This window comes from Papaver somniferum, chromosome 3 (genome assembly GCF_003573695.1).
Source record: "Papaver somniferum cultivar HN1 chromosome 3, ASM357369v1, whole genome shotgun sequence".
Classification (NCBI taxonomy): domain Eukaryota; kingdom Viridiplantae; phylum Streptophyta; class Magnoliopsida; order Ranunculales; family Papaveraceae; genus Papaver; species Papaver somniferum.
In genome coordinates, this window is record NC_039360.1 from 216,989,832 (window position 1) to 217,009,380 (window position 19,549).

Here is a 19,549-nt window from a genome sequence, read left to right on the forward strand (position 1 = left end):
AACTCGCCAGAAGGAAAAACTCGTACGGCTAAAGATGTGAAAAACATTATTTTGAATGATGTTTTGGCACACATGCCAAAATGCATGCATGATGGTTGGTCCTTTATTGAAAATGATCCGTTTCTTGGATTCAGATAAACCTACCATGGGTTATTTGTTTCATGCACTTGCTACATGTGTGGAAACTATAGAAAGGGGTTTGGGTAAAACTCGAAATAATTCTATTGTAGGTGTGATTAACCGACGATGGAAAGATCAGTTGAGTTCTCCTCTTCATGCTGCAGCGCATTTTCTGAATCCATATTATATCTACAACCCAGCAGCCAATCTCATCAACAATGAAATTTCTCAGCCCCAAATTTGTCTCAGTGAAGTTATATCAAAAATGATTAGTAGCCCTCAAGAACAAGCGACATGCATGCTAGAGGTGTGAATTTTTATTAACAATTAATTTCGTAATTATATGAATTTCTATTCACAGTTTTTGATATTTTTAGGCGGGAAGAATGCAAATGATGCAAGGCCAATTTGCATCACCATCAGCAAGATTGGCTGCTCTGCAAGGTGATCCTGTAAGCTGGTGGTTGTCATACGGTGCTCAGTTTCCATCACTCCATAGGATCGCGGTAAAAATACTAAGCCAGACAAACACATCGTCTGGATCCGAGAGGAATTGGAGTGTGTTTGAAAGAATTCACACCAAACTACGCAACCGTTTAGTTTCGTCAAAAATAAACGATTTGGTATATGTTCAGTACAATTTAAGATTGGAGCAGCAAAGAGTTCAAGGTAAAGCAAAGCGACATAACATCGATGTCCACGATGTTCATATCCTGCTGACAGATGAAAATATGCTTGATTGGATAGCAGGGGATGATGAAACACCAGTTTTACCTCAGGAAGAACATTGGTTAAATGAATTGGAAGAGGAAGCAGCTAATAATCCAGAGCCTCTCCCTCCACCATACCAATGGCATGATCCAGAAGTTGAAATCTCATATCAAAGGTTGCCAATGAGTAACTTTGTTTATGACTTTGGTAACCTAACATTTGGAGACAATACACAAGGTCATGAAAATGAAAATCCCATATACAATTCTCATTACACTGAAGATCTTCCAGAAGAAGATACCCGAGGAATTAATGAAGAGTATAATTCCAATATTAATATCAATAATGAAGTAGATAATCGTAATGATAATGAGGAAGAAGACTATGGTTATGAAGATGACGATACTGTTAACTACGACAGCCAAATGCATTACGCGAATCAATATGAGGCGGAGGAAGAGGAGGAGGATCAACTGAGAATCGTCGAGAAAACAGAAAATACTTGAATAAGTCGAAAAAAAATGCCGGTACAAGTTGGTTTGTCTAAGTTTAAAATTTCAAGCACTACTGTCACTAGATTATTTATTGTAAGTTTATAAAATTTGAAGTGTTTAATGATTATTTATGAAATTTTAGTTGTAAGTTTGAAATTAAAAATTCTATAAGAATTTCTCCAACTCAAATTTTTTTTCCTTAAAAACGGGTTTAACCGGTATGAAAACGGAAAATACGGTGTAAAAAACGTGTGTTAAAATGTTATTTAGAAGAAAAAAACTGAAATATTAATTTTAGAAAAACGGTAATCACAGGTGTGAAAACGGTTATAACGGGTCTAAATAACGCAATTTTTTCCTATTTATCGGTGTTATTTAGGTAAGCGTGTTGGTGAGCCTCACGGGCACGGTATATGGGCGTGAGCGTTATAACGGACGTTTTTTCGGGAAAAATGGCTGCTTTTCAAACCTTGGTTTGGACTCTGCCTTTCGTACGAACTCCTTCAAAATTCAAAATCATTGCCTGTTTTGATATAAAAAAACAAATCACGAAAACTAATAATTCGTAATATTTTTATCATCTGAAATAAGAGAACCTAAAAACCTAACAACTTCTGTTCCTTAGTTTCCTCCAGAAATTTCTTGGTTAGTAGAGAAAATGGTAAAATCCGGCAAAACCATGCTCCGATTCGAAGCTGAAGGAGGAGGGAGGAGTGTATCTGATCAGATTGTTAGAAAATGTATTTTATCTCTTCAAAAAATTTCTTTTCTCTTGTAGAGAAGAAAAAAAAGGTTTTTTTTTTTCAGAGAGGTTAAAAAGAAGTTCTTACCTGATTTTAGACCGGATCTTTCTAGATTAACAGTAGATCTGATGTTGTTTTGCACTAAAATGATTCGTCACTTATACCATAATAAAAGATTGATGATGGCAATTTGCGGGAGCGGGGATTTCGGTTACGAAGTTCACAGGATGCTGCTTGGATTGGTAAACTCTAACATCCATTATATTTCATGTTGGGACTTTAATATAGATTGATTAAAAGCAAAATTAAGCCCGACTTAGATTTTTATCCTACCTAAAAATCTGATTTTAGAGCCTTCCTGTGATGTCTTTAGCTGCTACTTAACTTGTTATATATTAAAAAAAATCGAGAAACAGAGACAATGACACAATTGTGGATAATCTTGAGCCCGACTTAGATTCGGATCGATTTTTATCCTACCTACTAGGCTTCATCACCAATAATATTCTATCTAGTTTGTTTGACTGATTAGACAGTAAGGGAACCTTATGTAATTACAATCCACCTTGGTTTCGGATGTTAAATTCGAATGAGAATGGTTAGTCCACCTTGCTAGAATTGTATATTGTGTATTTTTGTTGATTCGGCTTACAGTTATATGAAATCTGTACATGTAATTCTTTTGTAAGAATCATTCCCCATTTGTGCACTACTTATGTAACTCAGTTTTGTAATTTCTTTTTTATACTTGATAAAACTTGACTCCTAGAATGTGCTACCATGAAGATCTACAACTTCAAACCAACTGGTCTCTTAAGTTTTGATCAGAGTCACATGTCATGTCTCTTAATTTGTGAAGTGATATTTCTGCACATAAGTTTGACTTTAATCAGGGTTCCCCCACCATTTTTCTGAAATAAATATTGGATTAAAATTTGATATTGGTTAATCTTTGTGCTTCAGAAGATCCTCTCTCTTTCAATTACTTATGTGTATACTATGTGTTACCGAATTGATTATAGGTGTCTGATCAAGATTCATCTGAACAAATAAAAGGTTATTTGAAGAGCTGTATGACTGAGGTGAGGAAGAAGTGGCCTCACTTAGAAGACACTGGTATATTAGCTGTTTGGTATGACTTTGATGATCAAGACCGGCCAGCTCCCATACTTTTCGAGTGCAACTCGTCTAATTTGTCAGTCACGGTCAATATAACTCAAAGAGGCTATTCATTTGGTGGTTCTTGTGACAGCGATATCCTGTCATATGTACAACTCCACCATGACACGAGATGCCGGACTTCGTTTGGTACACGAGTGTACCTCTATTGCTGCAGGGAGAGCGAAGGCTTAGAGGAGAAACAGAGCTACGGGTGATGATTGTCGTGTTCAGGGGTGGTACCATGCTCGAGTTTTGCTGGCAATCAAAGATTCTAGGGAATTTCCCTTGCTAGATGGGGGGCCAATTGTACCTCTTCTCCTTGAGCAACAAAATGTTGGATGACTAAGTATCTATAAGAATTGTGTTTCGAGGCATATTACAAAAACAAGAATTACTGAAAGAAGGCAGGAAAATTTCGAGTAGGACAAAGAGTAGGAGTGACAGTAGTTGTGCTTAGGCTAGCAAGACAAAGGAAGAAGAAGGAAAGTAGGCTGGAGCTGGGTGACCAGAAAGTAGGAAAGCAACTCGAGAAGAAGGCAGGAGACTTGAAATCTCTGTCTGACAACAAGTTGTCTAACTGTATAACAAACTTAATTAGTTATTTCAAGTTAATTAATTGTAATACTTTAAGAGCAACCACAGTCATGAGACGGACCAAATACCAAAAGCCAGACTAAAAGTCAAAAAAATTTGGTATTCTGTGTGTTCAAGCGTAGTGGGAGAAGACCAAAATTTGGTGAAGCGTAACTTATACCCACGCTTGATGCGGGACGGAACTTATACCCACGTTTCCTGATGGAGCGTGTTTATAATATGCGTCTTAATGAAACGGAGGTATAATGCGCGCTTGATTGAGGCGTAGGTATAATTCACGCCGGACACGGGACGGAGATGGAAAGTGCGTTTGGTGGGACGGAGATAGAAATTGCGTCTGGGTGGAACGAAAATATAAAGTGCGTCTGGGTGGGACGGAAATACAAAGTGTGCCTGGTGAGCTGTGTTTAATTATTGGGTTTGATTAGTAATTGCTAAAGTGTTATTAGGTATAATCATGTAATGCCCCACAATTAAACATCAAAAAGACGTGTGGTCTTGTTGGTGGATAAAGCAGTGTATGGACCATGCACTGTACTTAATTGGTACTTAATTGCTAAAGTGTTATTAGACACTACAAGTTAAACATCAAATAACCAGGCGCACATTAAACCATCGCCCCAACCAGGCGCACATTAAAACAGCGCCCCATTGGGACGTATAAGACAATTACGCTTGGTCTGAGGCGTATGTATTACATCCGTTTGGTCCGGCGGTGTTTATAAATGCGCCTCACTCATACGCTAGTTTTACCTCCGCCCCAATATCATACGTTGATTATATAAACGTCCGGTGTGATGCGCTCACTATACTCTCGCCTGGATTCATACGCTCACAATACCTCCGCCCCACTATAACGTGATTTAGTCTGGGTTGGCGAGCAGATTTGGTCCCAAACCCTAATTATCTCGACTAAATATAGTTTTAGTCCGTTCCATTACGGCTGGTTTTGAGACCAAATTTGAGTATAGTCCCCAAATTTGGTCGTGACTGTGGATGCTCTAAGGCAACTAATTAAGATGCCAAACTTGACAGAAAAACGGTATGTTATTTGGCTTGTAATGCCAGGTGGAGTATGAATCAGGAATATGGTGGTCAGGCTTCTTTTTGGTATGATATTTGGTGCTCTGGAGTAGGGCCGCACAAAACCGACTTAACCCACCAACCCAACCCACATCCGTCTGAAATCCCGCACCCGACCCAACCCATTTAGGAGCGGGTCGATAATGGGTCACAACATCAAAACCCATTGTATGGTGGGTCGACTGTGGGTGACAACTTCCCTCACCCGACCCAACCCACCCGCCCACCTACATATTTCTAAATTAATGCCAACCCTTAGATTACATATCCTAGATGAACCACATCCATTGAAGTAGTAATATATAATGCCTAAACCTAATCATCGTTAACTTCTCTTTACTGAAGAGTCTTCAATCAGTTCCCTTCAACGGCAGTCTCAGAGGCTCAGTTTATTTTTTTCACTTTCTCTTCACTTTGTAAATCAAATCACAGCATCACCAGCAGAAATCAATCAACATCATCACCAGTAAACCAACAACCAAAGGTGAGACTAGGAATCATTGTAATTTGTAATTATTAATTAGGATTTTGTTGAGATTGATTATGGATTGGATTATTTCGATTGGGTTCTTAATGTAATGTTCATTGTATTTTATGGTGGGTAAACCATCACCCACCCGATCCAACCCACCGACCCATTGTAATGTTGGGTTGGTTGCGGATGACAACTTTTGTTACCCATTATCAGTGGATTGGGTGATGGGTGAGGCCAAACCCGACCCAAAACCGACACACGTGCAGCCCTACTCTGGAGAACCATCTTGGTATTCAGTTGCCACTACCAAATTTATAGTGGTAGTAAAACAAGGGTATCCATCTTGGTATTCAGAATTTCAGATGTCCCTACCTCGTAGACCCATGTATTTATCTCAATGCAAGATATATATATAGCACCACATTATGGTACACTGTGGATTACTAGAGAATAAAAGACATTTGGAAATTATACAACATCCCATGTAAGACAAATAGCAAGTAGTCGCGGTAAATCCTGATGAAACATAGGGAAGTTGCTGAACCTGTCCGACATATTCATCCAATCATCGTCACCCAGTATACTGCTTAGGATACATCATCTTTCTTGCCATGAGTTTAGATACAAATATAACACAGGCACTAGTGGGACGACCAAACAGTAGTATCAACATTTGGTCTCACTTGCAGAAGATTTTTGTGTCAGTCCCAAATTTACCCAACAAGGCTAATGACACAGGCCTACACTAATTTAATAGATTATGGCTAGTACTCCGGTGACAAATCAAATGAACATTTAAGTTAAATTGCTTAAATGAAAAAAATGTTGGGAAAATTGGCACTCCAGCGTAGCGGAAATCAGGATCACAAAGGACAATTGATGATTTGAACCAAACAATGGAGAAATAATAAGAGAGACAGAAGATAAACAAGCACACACAACCACAACACAAGATTTACGTGGTTCACCTTTACAGGCTACATCCACGACCAACACCACCAGAAAAACTTCCATTAAATCAAAGACCATTACATGCTCTTTCCGCAACTCAAAACAAGAACCCAAAGAGTTAACAAGACATACCCGAGAACACCATCGAAGAAACCATAGAAACCAATTCCTAACCATTCTTCAAACCAACCTCATGTCTTCTCTTTTACACCGTCTTCACAGCTGCTACTAACAGAGGGGAAACATGGAAACACTAGAAACTTGGTTTCGGCAAAGCCCCAAACCCTAAACACTAGAACACCAAAATCCTCTCTCTACAAGTTTTTCTCTCACACCGATATTGACCTTCACGGTAGCACGACCCTCCCTAACAAAAAGACCAAAATCCTAAGCACAAGGATTTACCACTCTTCTAGGTTGGATTGTCATAAACCTACAATTCCAGTCCTATATATAGAGACACAAACTTGGCCCTCAAGAAGCCCTAATTTTAGGAACAAATTTCCCTAACTTAGCCCCTAAATTCCTAAACTTTAGGAACAAGTCTTAACAAGGTAGAGTTTGACCAAAAATCAAACTATCACAACCAACTAAAACCAACAAAAAAAATAGTATCCAATTTCACTTCAAAAGAGTTGTAATAACAATTTGTAGAACCTCAGAGTTGTACTAAAATCTTCGGAACTTCCATAGAAATCCAAAACAAGATAACATGGCAACCAAAATCTAATGGTAATGACTGAAAGAAACGGTGCTGTTTCTATCCCAGGTGGCCCCTTCATGATGGTCTTGCCTTGATATTCATTGCATCGTCCTGCAATTATGACAAGCTTTGCGTCAAAAAAGATAATATAAGCATTACTTCCTTCTCTGCAAAAGTTCCTACCTAAATTCTTCACACACAAATAAAAACCACTCTTGAAAGCGAAACTGATTTCTTTTGGAAAATAAAATTCGTATAAACTAGAATTGCTTCTACCTGTCTTGTGATGCTTGTAAGTTGATATTGAAAATTGGTCCCCTGGTGCCAACAGCTCCTCACATGCAAATAATAATGATAAGAACAACGCAAAAATGGAGAACTGGCATGTTAAAGGAAAAAAAAAAGGTAAAGTAAGAAACTCACACTTCAATTTCTGGAAGTACATATTCCCCTTCACCCTAACCGCAAAAGGAACCCTGGAAACAAGCCAAGTGATGTCTTTTTCGAATCTGAGAAATACCATCACCACCTAAACCTATTGAGAGCTTCCATTTTCAAACAGGAGCATGCTACTGAAAACTGCGACCAATACCCACCTAAAAGATATCCACAAGAGTATAATGCTTAATCTCAAATAAGTTTTAGCTGTGTTGAGCATAGAGAAAAGAATGCTAACTAGAGAAGCTAAATACGATTGCAATGTGGCTAAGAACCCTATTGCTGAGAGTTCACATGATCATTGTAGAGTCATGAGATGTTTCAACAAAACAACAGTATGATGTGGAACCAGCTGAAATACAAGATGATGGAAGAAAAGTAACAAGCATTTATAGATCATCATAAAAAATGTATTTTTACATCAACTTTCAAAATGTATAGCAACTGTTCTATGCTTTCCATACACAAACCCACATGAAATGAAAGCATCAACAAAAATATATTTTGTAGATGCTAAAAACGTTTCTACCGAACAGGTAAGAAAGATACCATCAACAAAAATTTATCTCTACTACTAATTCCGAAGAACATGATTGTTATGCCTGCCTGGTACTTGCTAAATACTGGAAAAACATAAGTTCATTTGAACAAAGAGATGTTACAAGTCCTAATTAACTGACTTATGTGTCTGAACACACCAAATGCAACCTAAGAAAGCAAACGAAAAGTTGATACGATAACTAAGCACGAAAGGTCATCACTTAGAAATCATTTTCACCAATTGGTGGCATTGACACGCTAATTTGAACACATATCAATATGAGGACTTCTAATAATTGAATGGCTTACAACATTTGGACCTGATTCCTCAGCTGGTACATTAGTCACCCCCTCTCCAATCTTTTCATAACCCAAGTTAAAGTATTCAGCTAGCAGCCATGCATATCCTTGTAAATAGTGTCTCCCAGCTAAAACTTTTTCCACAAATTTTTCTTTCTCTCTTTGTTTCCGGTATTCCTTCTCCATTTCTTCATTCTCATCAAACTCCTAACCTTTTTTAGCTTCCTTGTTTTCTTCCTCCCCTAAGTGCTCTGACTTTCCCTCCTCTATAACCACTGCTTTTGCTTTTATATTAGGATTTGGACTAACCCAGTTAATTTCCATCCTCTGCCTCTTTCCATTAGCCTTATTAATGGCCTCCTTATCTATTAAACTCATTTGTAGACTGAACCTTATTCTTTCCCATCTTTGTTTTGTTCTTCTTTAAAGTTAAAAAGGCCTTAGCTTCTTCTTTAGTACTAACAACCATTGGATTTTGTCTCTTGAGCTTTGGAGTATCCTTCTTACAATCAAATCCATCAGGTTGCATCAACCGATTGCAATAAGAGCAAGTTCTTGCAGGGAGACCTTCATAATAGATTTTAACAGTATCTTTCCCACAACTTAAATTTGTAACCAAGACATCAACCTTCTTCACAAGAAGCTTGTTCACATCAACAATCACAAAAAACTTATATTCTCCATCATGAGGCCCAATTAAAGTTAAGACTTCACCAACCAAAGGAGCAACCTTTCTAGCTAAATAAACTCTTTAGTGAAATCTAAATCTGACAATCTAACTTGTTCTATCTTCTCCCTAAAGGTTAAAAGTCTCCCTTCTACAGAAGCTACAGCCATTACTACTTTAGCAAACTCATCTGGATCTTCAAAAGTACGAAAAAAAAAACATATTATCAACTCTTGATTCCCTAACTTGTAACATCATCATGCCACCTCACCCAAAAGTCCCCATCGAAAGGAATTAAAAAAAATAAAAGGTGACAGTCCAAGACTTTGTATAACCGTCACGTCTAGGGTTCGACTCCAAAGCTAATAATCAAAATCTAGGCATTTCTTTGTTTTTACTCGTTTTCCTCTTTTTCTTCTTACCGAAAAAAAACCAAATCGAAATTTAATCGCGTTAGATCCGAAGGGAGAGAAAGAGACAAATCAACCGACACATCGAAGGAACAAAAGCGTTTCGATTTCCAGGGTTTCATCCTTCCCCCACTTCAAAATTTGGTATGTATTTGGACTTCGATTCTCATTATTCAGTATGTTTTTGCTGCAATTATCAAATCAAACTGATTTTTATTATATATATTGATCGAAATTATTTGAAGAAAATGATCCGTAGTGATAGAAATTCTGAGTTAATGGGGGATTGTTTCTGTTTTTTTCAGTGATTTTTTTTCTTCTGAGGTGTGATTTGATGGTGAAGGAAGGATATATCTGATATTACAAGTGTTGGGTAAAATTGGGGTTTCTTAGATCTGATGGACAAGAATAAGAAGCAGGCTGATATGCTTGCTGCTGGAAGAAAAAAGGTTCGTTCTAATTGACTTGAATGTATAGAGATTAAACATTTTGCTTTTCACTTTGAAACTCTAGGTTTTCAATTCGCATAGCTTCGGCATTTGGTTGATTGTTTTATTTTTTATTTTGTTAGCTTCAACAATATAGGAAGAAAAAAGACACTAAAGGAAGTAGTAGTAGTAAGACTGATAATAAAAAAGAAGCGGATTTGCCGACTCCTAAAGCCAAAGACAAGAACCAATCAAAACAGGCTTCGACTGCTAAACTAGATTCTGTAGAAAACTCGGTTCCAGTAGATCATAGTGTGTCAGAGGTTGATTCTTCTGTACCATCTGAAACTACACTACCGCGTGATGGGGAGTCGGGGAATGTTGATGTGGAGATTGCACAAGGTAGGCTGCAGGAGAGTTCTGCTGTTGCAGTGGATGTTGGAGGGGGGATGCCATCTGAGTTTGAAAGGAAATATCAGGTAAGGAAATATGTTTTGCTCAGTCTGTTTGTAGTCTGTTATCGATCATTAGTCATGGAGCAAGTCAAGAGTGGAAGAAGTAATGTAATGCATGGATTTGATGTATAATTGAATTCTCATTTGTTGCTGGGTAGGGACAATGCAGGAAGCTGAAGGTTCAGGTTCGACTCAATATGATGGTGGAACTGGTGAAAAAGGCCACGATACTTTACAAGACAGTGACAGTATACAAGTTGGAGTTGTCAGGTCAGACGAGAATATAAGTGGCGAAAGTCTTGCTGGGGTATCTCATGACAGGGAGACGATAGGCGAGTCAAAAAGAGATCACGCTGATGGTTCTTCTCTTCAGTCTGATGCAACCCACAGAGAGGAAGGAACTCTTGACATGACTGCATCAGCTGAAACTACCATAGAGACAGGCAGAACTCAGGGCATAAATCTTACAGATGAACTAGATCTGCCTCCAGGAAAAGCAGGGTCAGATTTGTCTTGTTTAGAAAATCCGGAGTTTGCTGATGCGTTAGAGCATGATCCAGTGCATGGGTCAAAAGCAGATATTGAGTTAGAAGGAGCAGTTGGCTTTCCTCAAGAAGATGTTATAGTTGTTAGTAAGAGCCTGGATAAATCGCTGGAGGCGGAAACGGATGTCTTATATGGACGACGGACTACTTGTTTCCTCTCAGACGCGGGGTCAGTGGATCTCTATCAACTGGCAGAAGTGCTTAGAGAGCTCAAGGAAGAAGATTATAGATTATTATTCAGCTTGGGACCATCAACTTTTAAGGCAGAATTGAAAGATGCGCTTCTAACCCAGGATGGCTTTGCAGATTCTATGGAGCAACTCAAAGAACAACTCTATGTATCAAATGTGGCAAAAGATTTCCTCTCTTTGCAACTAGCTGAGCAGAATGACCTCCAGATGGAGTTTGATGCACAGAACGATCAGTTACAAAATGAAGTCTCTAATCTTAGGTGTTTACTCAGTGAATCTGTGGAGTCCAGGAAAACCCTAAGTGAGGAGCTTGGACAGTGTAGGACTGAGCTCCAGGCTGTGTCTGCTGGGAAAGAGGATCTTGAAACCCAGTTTCTTATTGCGAAGTCAGAGGTTGAGGAAATTTCATTTAGGTCTACTGAGTTGCAGTCGAAGCTTGAAAGGTCGAATGAGGAGTTGACGAATGTGTCAGTGGAGTTGGCACAGTGCAGGGATTTACTGGAGGCATTACAAACGGAGAACTCAACATTAAGTGGGAATCTAATTTCAGTGGCAGATGAAAGAATGATGCTTGAAGAGGGTAAAGAGTATCTTGTTCATGAAAACGGGAAACTTTCCACTCAGCTAATTGAACATCAAGAGCGCTTTGCAGCAGAATGTGCTAAACATGTGCAGCTTGAAATCGATCTAAAAGAAGCAATGTTGCATATCGAACAACTCACTGAGGAAAACATTGTTCTCTCTAGCAATCTAGATATACATAGAGCCAAAGTAGAAGAGATTGAGAGTGATAATGTCCGGACTTCATCGCACGCCAAGGATGTAACGGATCCTCAAGAAAGTACCCATGTGCCTACTTTAGTCCCATCTGGTTCAGTCAGTGATGCATGTTCTCACCAAAGCACTGAGAGGTGTGAAGAAGAGGTTACTTTTGGTTTGGCGGCGGATTCCACAACTCTCAAGGGTACAGATGAGCCTGCACTTCAGCATATTGAAACAGAGGATGTTGATAATTCTGCTGATTTAGATGCCCTGAATATACAGTTTGAGGGCGCTAAGACGATCTTGCAGAAACTTGAAAAGGCGATTGAAGGGATGCAATCACGTTCTGTATCTTTAAGTAGGTCAAGTTCTAAAGTTCCTGCACCCGGGGTGTCAAAACTCATTCAAGCATTTGAAAAATCGAAGGCTCAGCATGATGACATTGAAGCTGAATCATTGCAAGTGGCAGAAGATGAACAACCAGCATTTAAGTCAGCAAAGGAACAAACAAGGCTTTTGAGAGCACTGTTGGCTGAGTTGGATCAGAATTCCAAGAAAGCCAATGAGCTATTCAGGGAAGAGCAGAAGGGTAGAAAAACTGCGAACTTGGCATTAAGTGAGCTCGAGGATCTTTATGGAGCCTCCAAAAGATATTCTGACCATATGGAAGCAAAGAACAACAAGCTTGTTAACAAACTGGCAGAATATGAATCCAGAATAGAGGAATTGTTAACTCATTTACATGGAATAGAACAAAATGCAGACACAAAGAGGGATGTTATCTTAAATCAAGTAGAAATTATGCAGAAGGAAGTGGCAGACAAGGCAGATGCTCTAGAAAAAGAATGGAACTCTACTGTTGCTACAGTTTCTGATATGATTGACAAGCTTGATGCTTGTACCGGTAGTCAGCTCACCTCCACAAGTTTAGCGGGCTCATCACTTAATGTGGTTTCTCGTGTGGCTGCTTCAGTGAATGCCGCCACTGAAGTGATTGCGGATTTGCACAAGAAACTCGAAGCAGCATACAAGGATCATGAGGAAACCCGTAGGTCGTATGAGGATCTGCACAAGAAACTTGAAGCATCCTACAAAGACCATGAGGCAACCCGTATTTCATCTGAAGATTTGGACAAGAAACTCGAAGCAGCTTACGTGGACAATGAGGCAATCCGTAGTTCTTATGAGGATCTGAATGAGAAATTTTCAGACTTGAATTCGAAAAAAGAATTAGCCACTGGGATCCTGCAGACAATTTATGATGATCTTAGAGAATTGGTAATCAGCTCCCTTGAAGATGGAACAGGGAATGCAGCAGACTTAGAAGATAAGACTCCCCATGATCATTTGCCGCATAATAACTGTAAAAAACTCATTGAGAGGTTGGGTAAGCTTCTAGAAGACAGGATACTACTTCAATCTGCAAATAAAGAACTTGTGTCTGCAAAGGATGAGCTTGAATCCGAGAAGATTAAACTTGAGTCGATAAAGGATGAGCTTGAGTCTACAAAGTATGCACTTGAAGTGGAGTTGGTGAACAGAAAGCATGATATTGAAGAATTAGCGAAAAAGAATATTGATATTAACCCTATTCTCAAGCTAGTGGAAGATGTAGAAGCTTTACCTCAGATGCAGGACACTGAGAAGGACTCGGAAGTGTCCCCAGTTTCACGCTTGGAGTCTTTGGTTGCTTTTCTTATTCAAAATTACACTAATGCTAGTCAGCAAGTGAGTTTGTTGAGAGAGGAGTTGGACTCTAAGGTGACAGAGTTGAGTGAATTACAAGGAAAGCTGCATCAGTTAAGCTCCTTGGATTCCGACCATGCTGATGAAACTCAGACTCTGAAGGAAAAAATAAAGAAAATGGACGAGGATCTTGAAGCTGCTCGTGTCGAGTTACAAACAAAGGGAGCTGAACTGGAGCAGTCAGAGAACCGAGTGAATTCAATCAGGGAGAAGCTTAGTATAGCCGTCGCCAAGGGAAAAGGCTTGATTGTCCAGCGAGACAGCCTAAAACAATCACTTTCAGAGATGTCGACTGAGCTAGAGAGGTGCTCAATGGAGCTACAGCTGAAAGAATCAAGGCTTTATGACGTTCAAACCAAACTCAAGTCCTATTCAGAGGCAGGTGAACGTGTTGAAGCTTTAGAATCTGAACTTTCGTACATACGGAATTCCGCTACTGCATTAAGAGAATCCTTTCTTGTTAAAGATTCTGCTCTTCAGAGGATAGAAGAGATACTTGAAGACATAGATTTGCCAGAGCATTTTCATCCCAGAGATATTGTCGAGAAGATCGAGTGGTTAGCGAGATCAGTTGCTGGGAATTCATTGCCTGCAACTGATTGGGATCAGAAAAGTTCTGGAGGAGGAGGATCTTATTCTGATGCTGGTTTTGTTGTTATGGAGAACTGGAAGGAAGATGTGCAGCCAACCTCAAATTCTGGATTAGATGAACTGAGAAGAAACTACGAAGAGCTTCAGAGTAAATTCTATGGCTTGGCGGAGCAGAATGAAATGTTGGAACAATCTTTGATGGAAAGGAGTAATCTTGTGCAGAGATGGGAAGAAGTGTTGGACAGGATTGACATGCCGTTACAGTTGAGGTCAGTGGAGCCAGAAGATAGGATTGAGTGGTTAGGGCAGGCTCTTTCCGAGGCCCATCATGATAGAGATTCGCTCCACCAGAAGATCGACAACTATGAAGCATATTGTGATTCACTCACATCCACTTTGGAAGAATCGAAAAGGAAAGTCTCAGATCATGAGGAATTACTTCAAGGTTTAGCACGCGAAAAGGAGCTTGTTGCTGAGAAACTGGAGAGCCTCACTCTTGAACTTGAGAGAGTGTCAGAGAAAGCCACTCAATTTGAGCTTGAGAAAGATAGGTTGCTGACTGAAATAACTGACTTGCGAGAGAAGTTGGTTGATAATGTTGAGAATAAGGATGGACCTCATACTGAAGATTACATGAACAGGTTTCAGGTTTTGATTAGCGAGGCATTGCAGGAAGGCAGTCCAGAACCAGAAGGGGCAGATTCTTGTACCAAGACCGACCGCTTAGAAGGATCTCTGAGGAAACTTATTGACAACTACATGGCTCTCTCTCCCAGGAAACATGTGCTTCAAGATACAGATAGAGACAGTGGTCCAGAGGATACATTTGGTGAGCGGAGTTTCGAAGATGTCTTGAACTCCAAAGAGAAGGACACTATGCTTCTGAAGGAACAGCTCGAGGAGGCTTTGGTTAATCTGGCAGAAGTCAAAGAAGAGAAAGATAAGATTCTTGAAAAATATCAGTCTTTGATTGTGGAATTTGAATCCTTGGGTAAAAGAAATGATGATCTGCAAGTTAGATTTAATCAAGAGGAGCAGAAGGTGGGTGCTGCAAGAGAGAAATTAAATGTTGCAGTCCGGAAAGGAAAAGCATTGGTGCAACAGCGTGATAGTTTGAAACAAAACATTGATGTATTGAACACTGAGGTTGAGCGATTGAAAGGTGAGCTGAACCAGCGGGAAGATGGTCGTGTATCGTATGAGCAAAAAATTCGGGATTTATCAGTGTACCCAGAGAAAGTAGAAGCTTTAAAACGTGAGAGTCTATTCTTAAAGAATCGTTTGGCAGAGACGGAGCAGAATTTGCTGGATAGTAGGCAGACCTTGACTCGATTATGTGATGTTGTGAATTCTGTTGATGTCGGCGATGGTTTGAATGTTAGTGACCCAGTTCATAAGCTGGAAAGGATTGGGAAAGTATGTTACGAATTGCAGGCTGCAGTAGCCTCTTCTGAGAATGAGTCGAAGAAATCCAGAAGAGCAGCTGAGCTACTTGCTGCAGAACTGAATGAGGTTCAGGAAAGAGCTGATAATCTCCAGGAGGATTTAGCACAGGCAGAAGCTGCATTTTTGGATCTTGCCAATGAAAGAGACTTAGTAAATAATGCTAGAGTTGAAGCTCTTTCACGTCTTGAAAAGTTCACTACTGTTCGCACAGAAGAAAGAAAGAACGAACTTATGGAAATCATGAAGTTAAAAACTGGAATTGATCAGCTTAAAAAAGGATGTTTTGGTTTTACTGATCTGCTGGTCAATTTTTTCACCATGGATTCGGAGCTTCTACGAAGTTTGGGGACAGGTTTTCAAGCTTTCCTCCAACAGGACGGAACAAAAGTGGAACGTCAACTTCCTTTTACTGCTCCTTGTTGTGTGTTATCAAAGAACTCGGTGGACGAGGTAATTTTAGGTTTTATTTGTATGCCGTGGATTTGATTTTGAAATTTTTGTATCCCATAAACTGCTAGGATTTTGTTTCCTTTGTATGATGATTTACTCTTGTTTGGGCGTGTTTTATTAGGTGAAGTTTCCTGCTACTGGCTCATTGGAAGAACTTTCTGATGACAGTACAGTAATTGAAGTGTTCGGTATCGTTGGCTATGGTTTGCAAGATTGCATAAGAGAAATTGATGATCTGAGCGAAAGATTATACAAACACTCCATGTCTTCTGATCAACAAGCAAAGGGCCTCTTTAAGGTTATGGAGTCTGTTTACAGAGACATAGGTTTGCAGAAAGATTCTTTTGAATTGATGAGGAATAATATCAGTAATCTAGAATCCGCGGCCAAGGAAAAAGATACCAATATCATTTCGATGCGTGAAAACTTCAAATTGTTGTATGAAGCATGTAGCAATTCAATTTTGGAAATTGAGAATTGTAATGCACATATTGGTGGAAATGGTTTGCCTTCTGGAGTACGTGGGGTGGACTTGAAACTTCCGATATCCATCGATGGTCGAGAGTCTGTTGACAAGAACGCTCCATTTACGGAAGAGCGTATTAGGACTATGGCATATACCTTATTGTTAGCTGTGAAGGAATTAACTAGTTTCGAGTTAGGGACAGTAGAGAACAGCCAAAAAGAACTGAAAACCACCATCTCAAATTTACAGAATGCACTGCAAGAGAAAGACGTGCAAGGAAACCAGATATGCACCGAGCTAGTTAATCAAATCAAGGAAGCTGAAGCTATTGCAAATAAATACTTGATAGATCTTGAATCTTCAAAAACCCAGGTTCATAATTTGGAGAAACAGGTGGAAAAACTGCAGAGAGAGCAAATTGCGCTCGAATCAAGACTGAAGGAGCTGCAAGATGTGGAAACCTCCTCCAAAGAGTTGCATGATAGGATCAATTCATTGAATGGTGATATCACTAAAAAAGAACAGGGTAAGTTATGCCGTTTCTCAAATTTGCCGGTCTCGTTAATAATTTGTGTTCACATATTCTGTCTTACACCTTAGTATTTGAACTTTGTATTTGGTGAATTGCGCAGAAAATGAGGCACTTATGCAAGCACTTGACGAGGAAGAGTCTCAGATGGAAGAATTGACGAATAGGAATGAGGAGTTGGAAAAGCTTTTACAACAAAAGAATCTTGCTTTGGAACACCTCGAAGCTTCTCGTGGCAAGACCATGGCTAAACTTTCCACCACAGTAAGCAAATTTGAAGAGCTTCGTCAACTTTCGGAGAGTCTTGTCTCTGAGGTTGAAAATCTTCAATCCCAAGTACAATCGCGGGACGAAGAGATCTCATTTCTGCGACAAGAGGTCACTAGGTGCACCAGTGATGTTTTAGCTACATCACATGAGAGCAGTACGAGAAATTCAAATGAAATGCATGAGTTGTTCACATGGTTGAATCTGCTGGTCTCACGTCTTGGGGTGGATTTGAAATTTGATGATAAGGAGTGGAATGGTCAAATTAAGGCTTGTAAAGAGATTTTTGAGAAAGAGATTACATCTGTTGTGTCTGAAGTAGAGGATCTTCGGGTAATGGCTCAAAGCAAAGAAGCTCTTTTGCAAGTAGAAAGGACTAAGGTGGAAGAGCTGCAACATAGAAGGGAAGCCCTTGAAAGCTTGTTACATGAAAAGGAATTGCAATTGGCTTCACTTCAAGGTGCTAGAGGTCCTGGAGAAACACCTCACATGACTTCCTCAGAGATCGTGGAAGTTGAACCAACGGTACGTGTGATTTTAATATTTCTTTTTCTACACTTGCTTTGAGTAAACCTTTTTGTGAAATTATCTATGTTGGATTCGTTCTCTTGGGTTGTGGTCTATCCTCAAATGGGTATTGCTCAACGTTTAGCTTTAGTGACTGATTATGTTTCAGATTTTTATCTCGATCTCCGCCAAAATCACGGTTGTTGCATTATATGTATACAGTCAGGAGTTAAAAATAAATCCAGAACTTAAAGGCTTCTGCACTGATAACTGAATTCGCTAACTGGGTACTTAACCTGTGTGTGTTACTGCAGATAAACAAAAGGGGGGTTGCTGGGGCCTTAGTTCCATCACATGTGCGTAGTTTACGTAAAGGAAACAGTGATCAGGTTGCCATAGCCATAGATATGGATCAAGAAGCGAGTGCTTTAATTGATGACGATGATGATAAAGGCAAGCTTTCTTGTTCCTTATGTTTTGGTAGTTGCATTACCCAAATCACTGAATGAGCGAATTACTGAGAACTGTTATACCATTTCTCCCTTTATGTTGTGCAGTTCATGGTTTCAAGTCACTCACTACTTCGAGAATTGTTCCAAGATTCACCCGACCTGTATCTGACATGGTGGATGGGTTGTGGTAATGATGAATCCTATATTTCATCTTCGTTTAAAAGTTTGTTAGAAATTCTCCCTAAAAGACTTCTTTTCTTCATTTAATGATGATCAGGGTTTCATGTGATCGGGCGTTGATGAGACAACCTGCTTTACGGGTTGGAATTATCTTATATTGGTTTGTTGTGCATTCTCTGCTGGCAGCTTGGATAGTATGACAAAAGTCCCACATGGTAAGTGAATGCCTCTTTATCATGAACTAAGAAACTCAATTATCATCATGAACTAACTAAGAAACTCAATTATCCATTTTCTATAGAACATATAAAATGAACAGTGACTTATTGACTCTTGACTCTATACTCTTTTGCAGTTGGGACAATCCAAATGGTCTCTTCAGTACAACTTGGAGGATCATGATTTCCCCTAAAAACCCTAGCGGACCGTATACTTATTTGTAGGAAACATACCAATTCTTTGTTAGATTAGCGTCAGAGTTCATGTTGATTGATTATTTAGCTCAACCAGGCAGCTTCAGTTTTGTCACTGTTTCTGTGTTCTTTATTTTTTTGGTCACTATTGAATCACAGAGAGTGCCTGCGTTGCATTCAATAAGTCATGCCACCATCTTCACGATCATCGTTATAGAAAGAAAGATTTAGAGAGAGAGACAGATGAATGTTTTGTTACTTTTTACAGTCTAATAAAAAATGGTGTATATTGTTGATAGATATATTTTGAGTTCTATACCTTGTCTTATATGGAACAGTTCAGATACCTCAATCCGGTAATGGTTGGTATTGGTGTTTTTGTGTATTGTGCAACATTTCTATTGTGTTTTGGCCATTGGAATCTCTTGAGCATTTCTTATGTATGTAAAACATTGTTTGTGTAGTAGTTAAACTGGAAATGGAAGATGGTCCAAAGACTATGTAATTTGTTCATCTAGTCTTCTAAACGGGTAAAGCCATTGTTACTAGGGTAATACACGGGATGTAAAACTGATTAATCTGCTCCAAGGATAAACGGGCAAGTGCTGCCATGCAACACTGTTTCTAGAAACAATGTGTCAATGTTGCACTGGTGGATTCAGAATCTCCGAAATGCTTTCAAATTTGCATCCCAAAAAACTATTCGAAACTAGTTTTGGGATATCTGAATT

The 19,549-nt window shown here is 39.3% G+C and overlaps 3 protein-coding genes across 4 annotated transcripts; 2 read left to right on the forward strand and 1 right to left on the reverse strand.

The window, feature by feature from the left end:
• The first annotated feature begins 1,868 nt into the window (after positions 1-1,868).
• On the forward strand, positions 1,869-4,115 carry LOC113358654. The gene is made up of 2 exons (XM_026602269.1): positions 1,869-2,310; positions 3,091-4,115. The coding sequence occupies exons 1-2, from the start codon at positions 2,197-2,199 to the stop codon at positions 3,442-3,444; spliced, it is 468 nt and encodes a 155-aa protein (XP_026458054.1). The 5' UTR covers positions 1,869-2,196; the 3' UTR covers positions 3,445-4,115.
• Positions 4,116-6,923: 2,808 nt separating this feature from the next.
• LOC113358655 lies at positions 6,924-7,609 on the reverse strand. The gene is made up of 3 exons (XM_026602271.1): positions 7,459-7,609; positions 7,312-7,353; positions 6,924-7,146 (listed from the first exon to the last, which is right to left on the reverse strand). The coding sequence occupies exons 1-3, from the start codon at positions 7,556-7,558 to the stop codon at positions 6,959-6,961; spliced, it is 330 nt and encodes a 109-aa protein (XP_026458056.1). The 5' UTR covers positions 7,559-7,609; the 3' UTR covers positions 6,924-6,958.
• Positions 7,610-9,344: 1,735 nt separating this feature from the next.
• Positions 9,345-19,239, forward strand: LOC113358653. Of its 2 annotated transcripts, XM_026602267.1 has the most exons (10): positions 9,345-9,534; positions 9,696-9,839; positions 9,962-10,297; positions 10,443-16,004; positions 16,126-16,996; positions 17,103-17,791; positions 18,088-18,226; positions 18,331-18,412; positions 18,503-18,620; positions 18,761-19,239. In XM_026602267.1, the coding sequence occupies exons 2-9, from the start codon at positions 9,789-9,791 to the stop codon at positions 18,603-18,605; spliced, it is 7,833 nt and encodes a 2,610-aa protein (XP_026458052.1). In that variant the 5' UTR covers positions 9,345-9,534; positions 9,696-9,788; the 3' UTR covers positions 18,606-18,620; positions 18,761-19,239. The 2 variants fall into 2 exon arrangements, with proteins under 2 accessions (XP_026458052.1, XP_026458053.1); XM_026602268.1 differs by lacking the exons at positions 9,345-9,534; positions 9,696-9,839 and having other exon boundaries at positions 10,155-10,297; positions 10,432-16,004.
• The last annotated feature ends 310 nt before the right edge of the window (positions 19,240-19,549 follow it).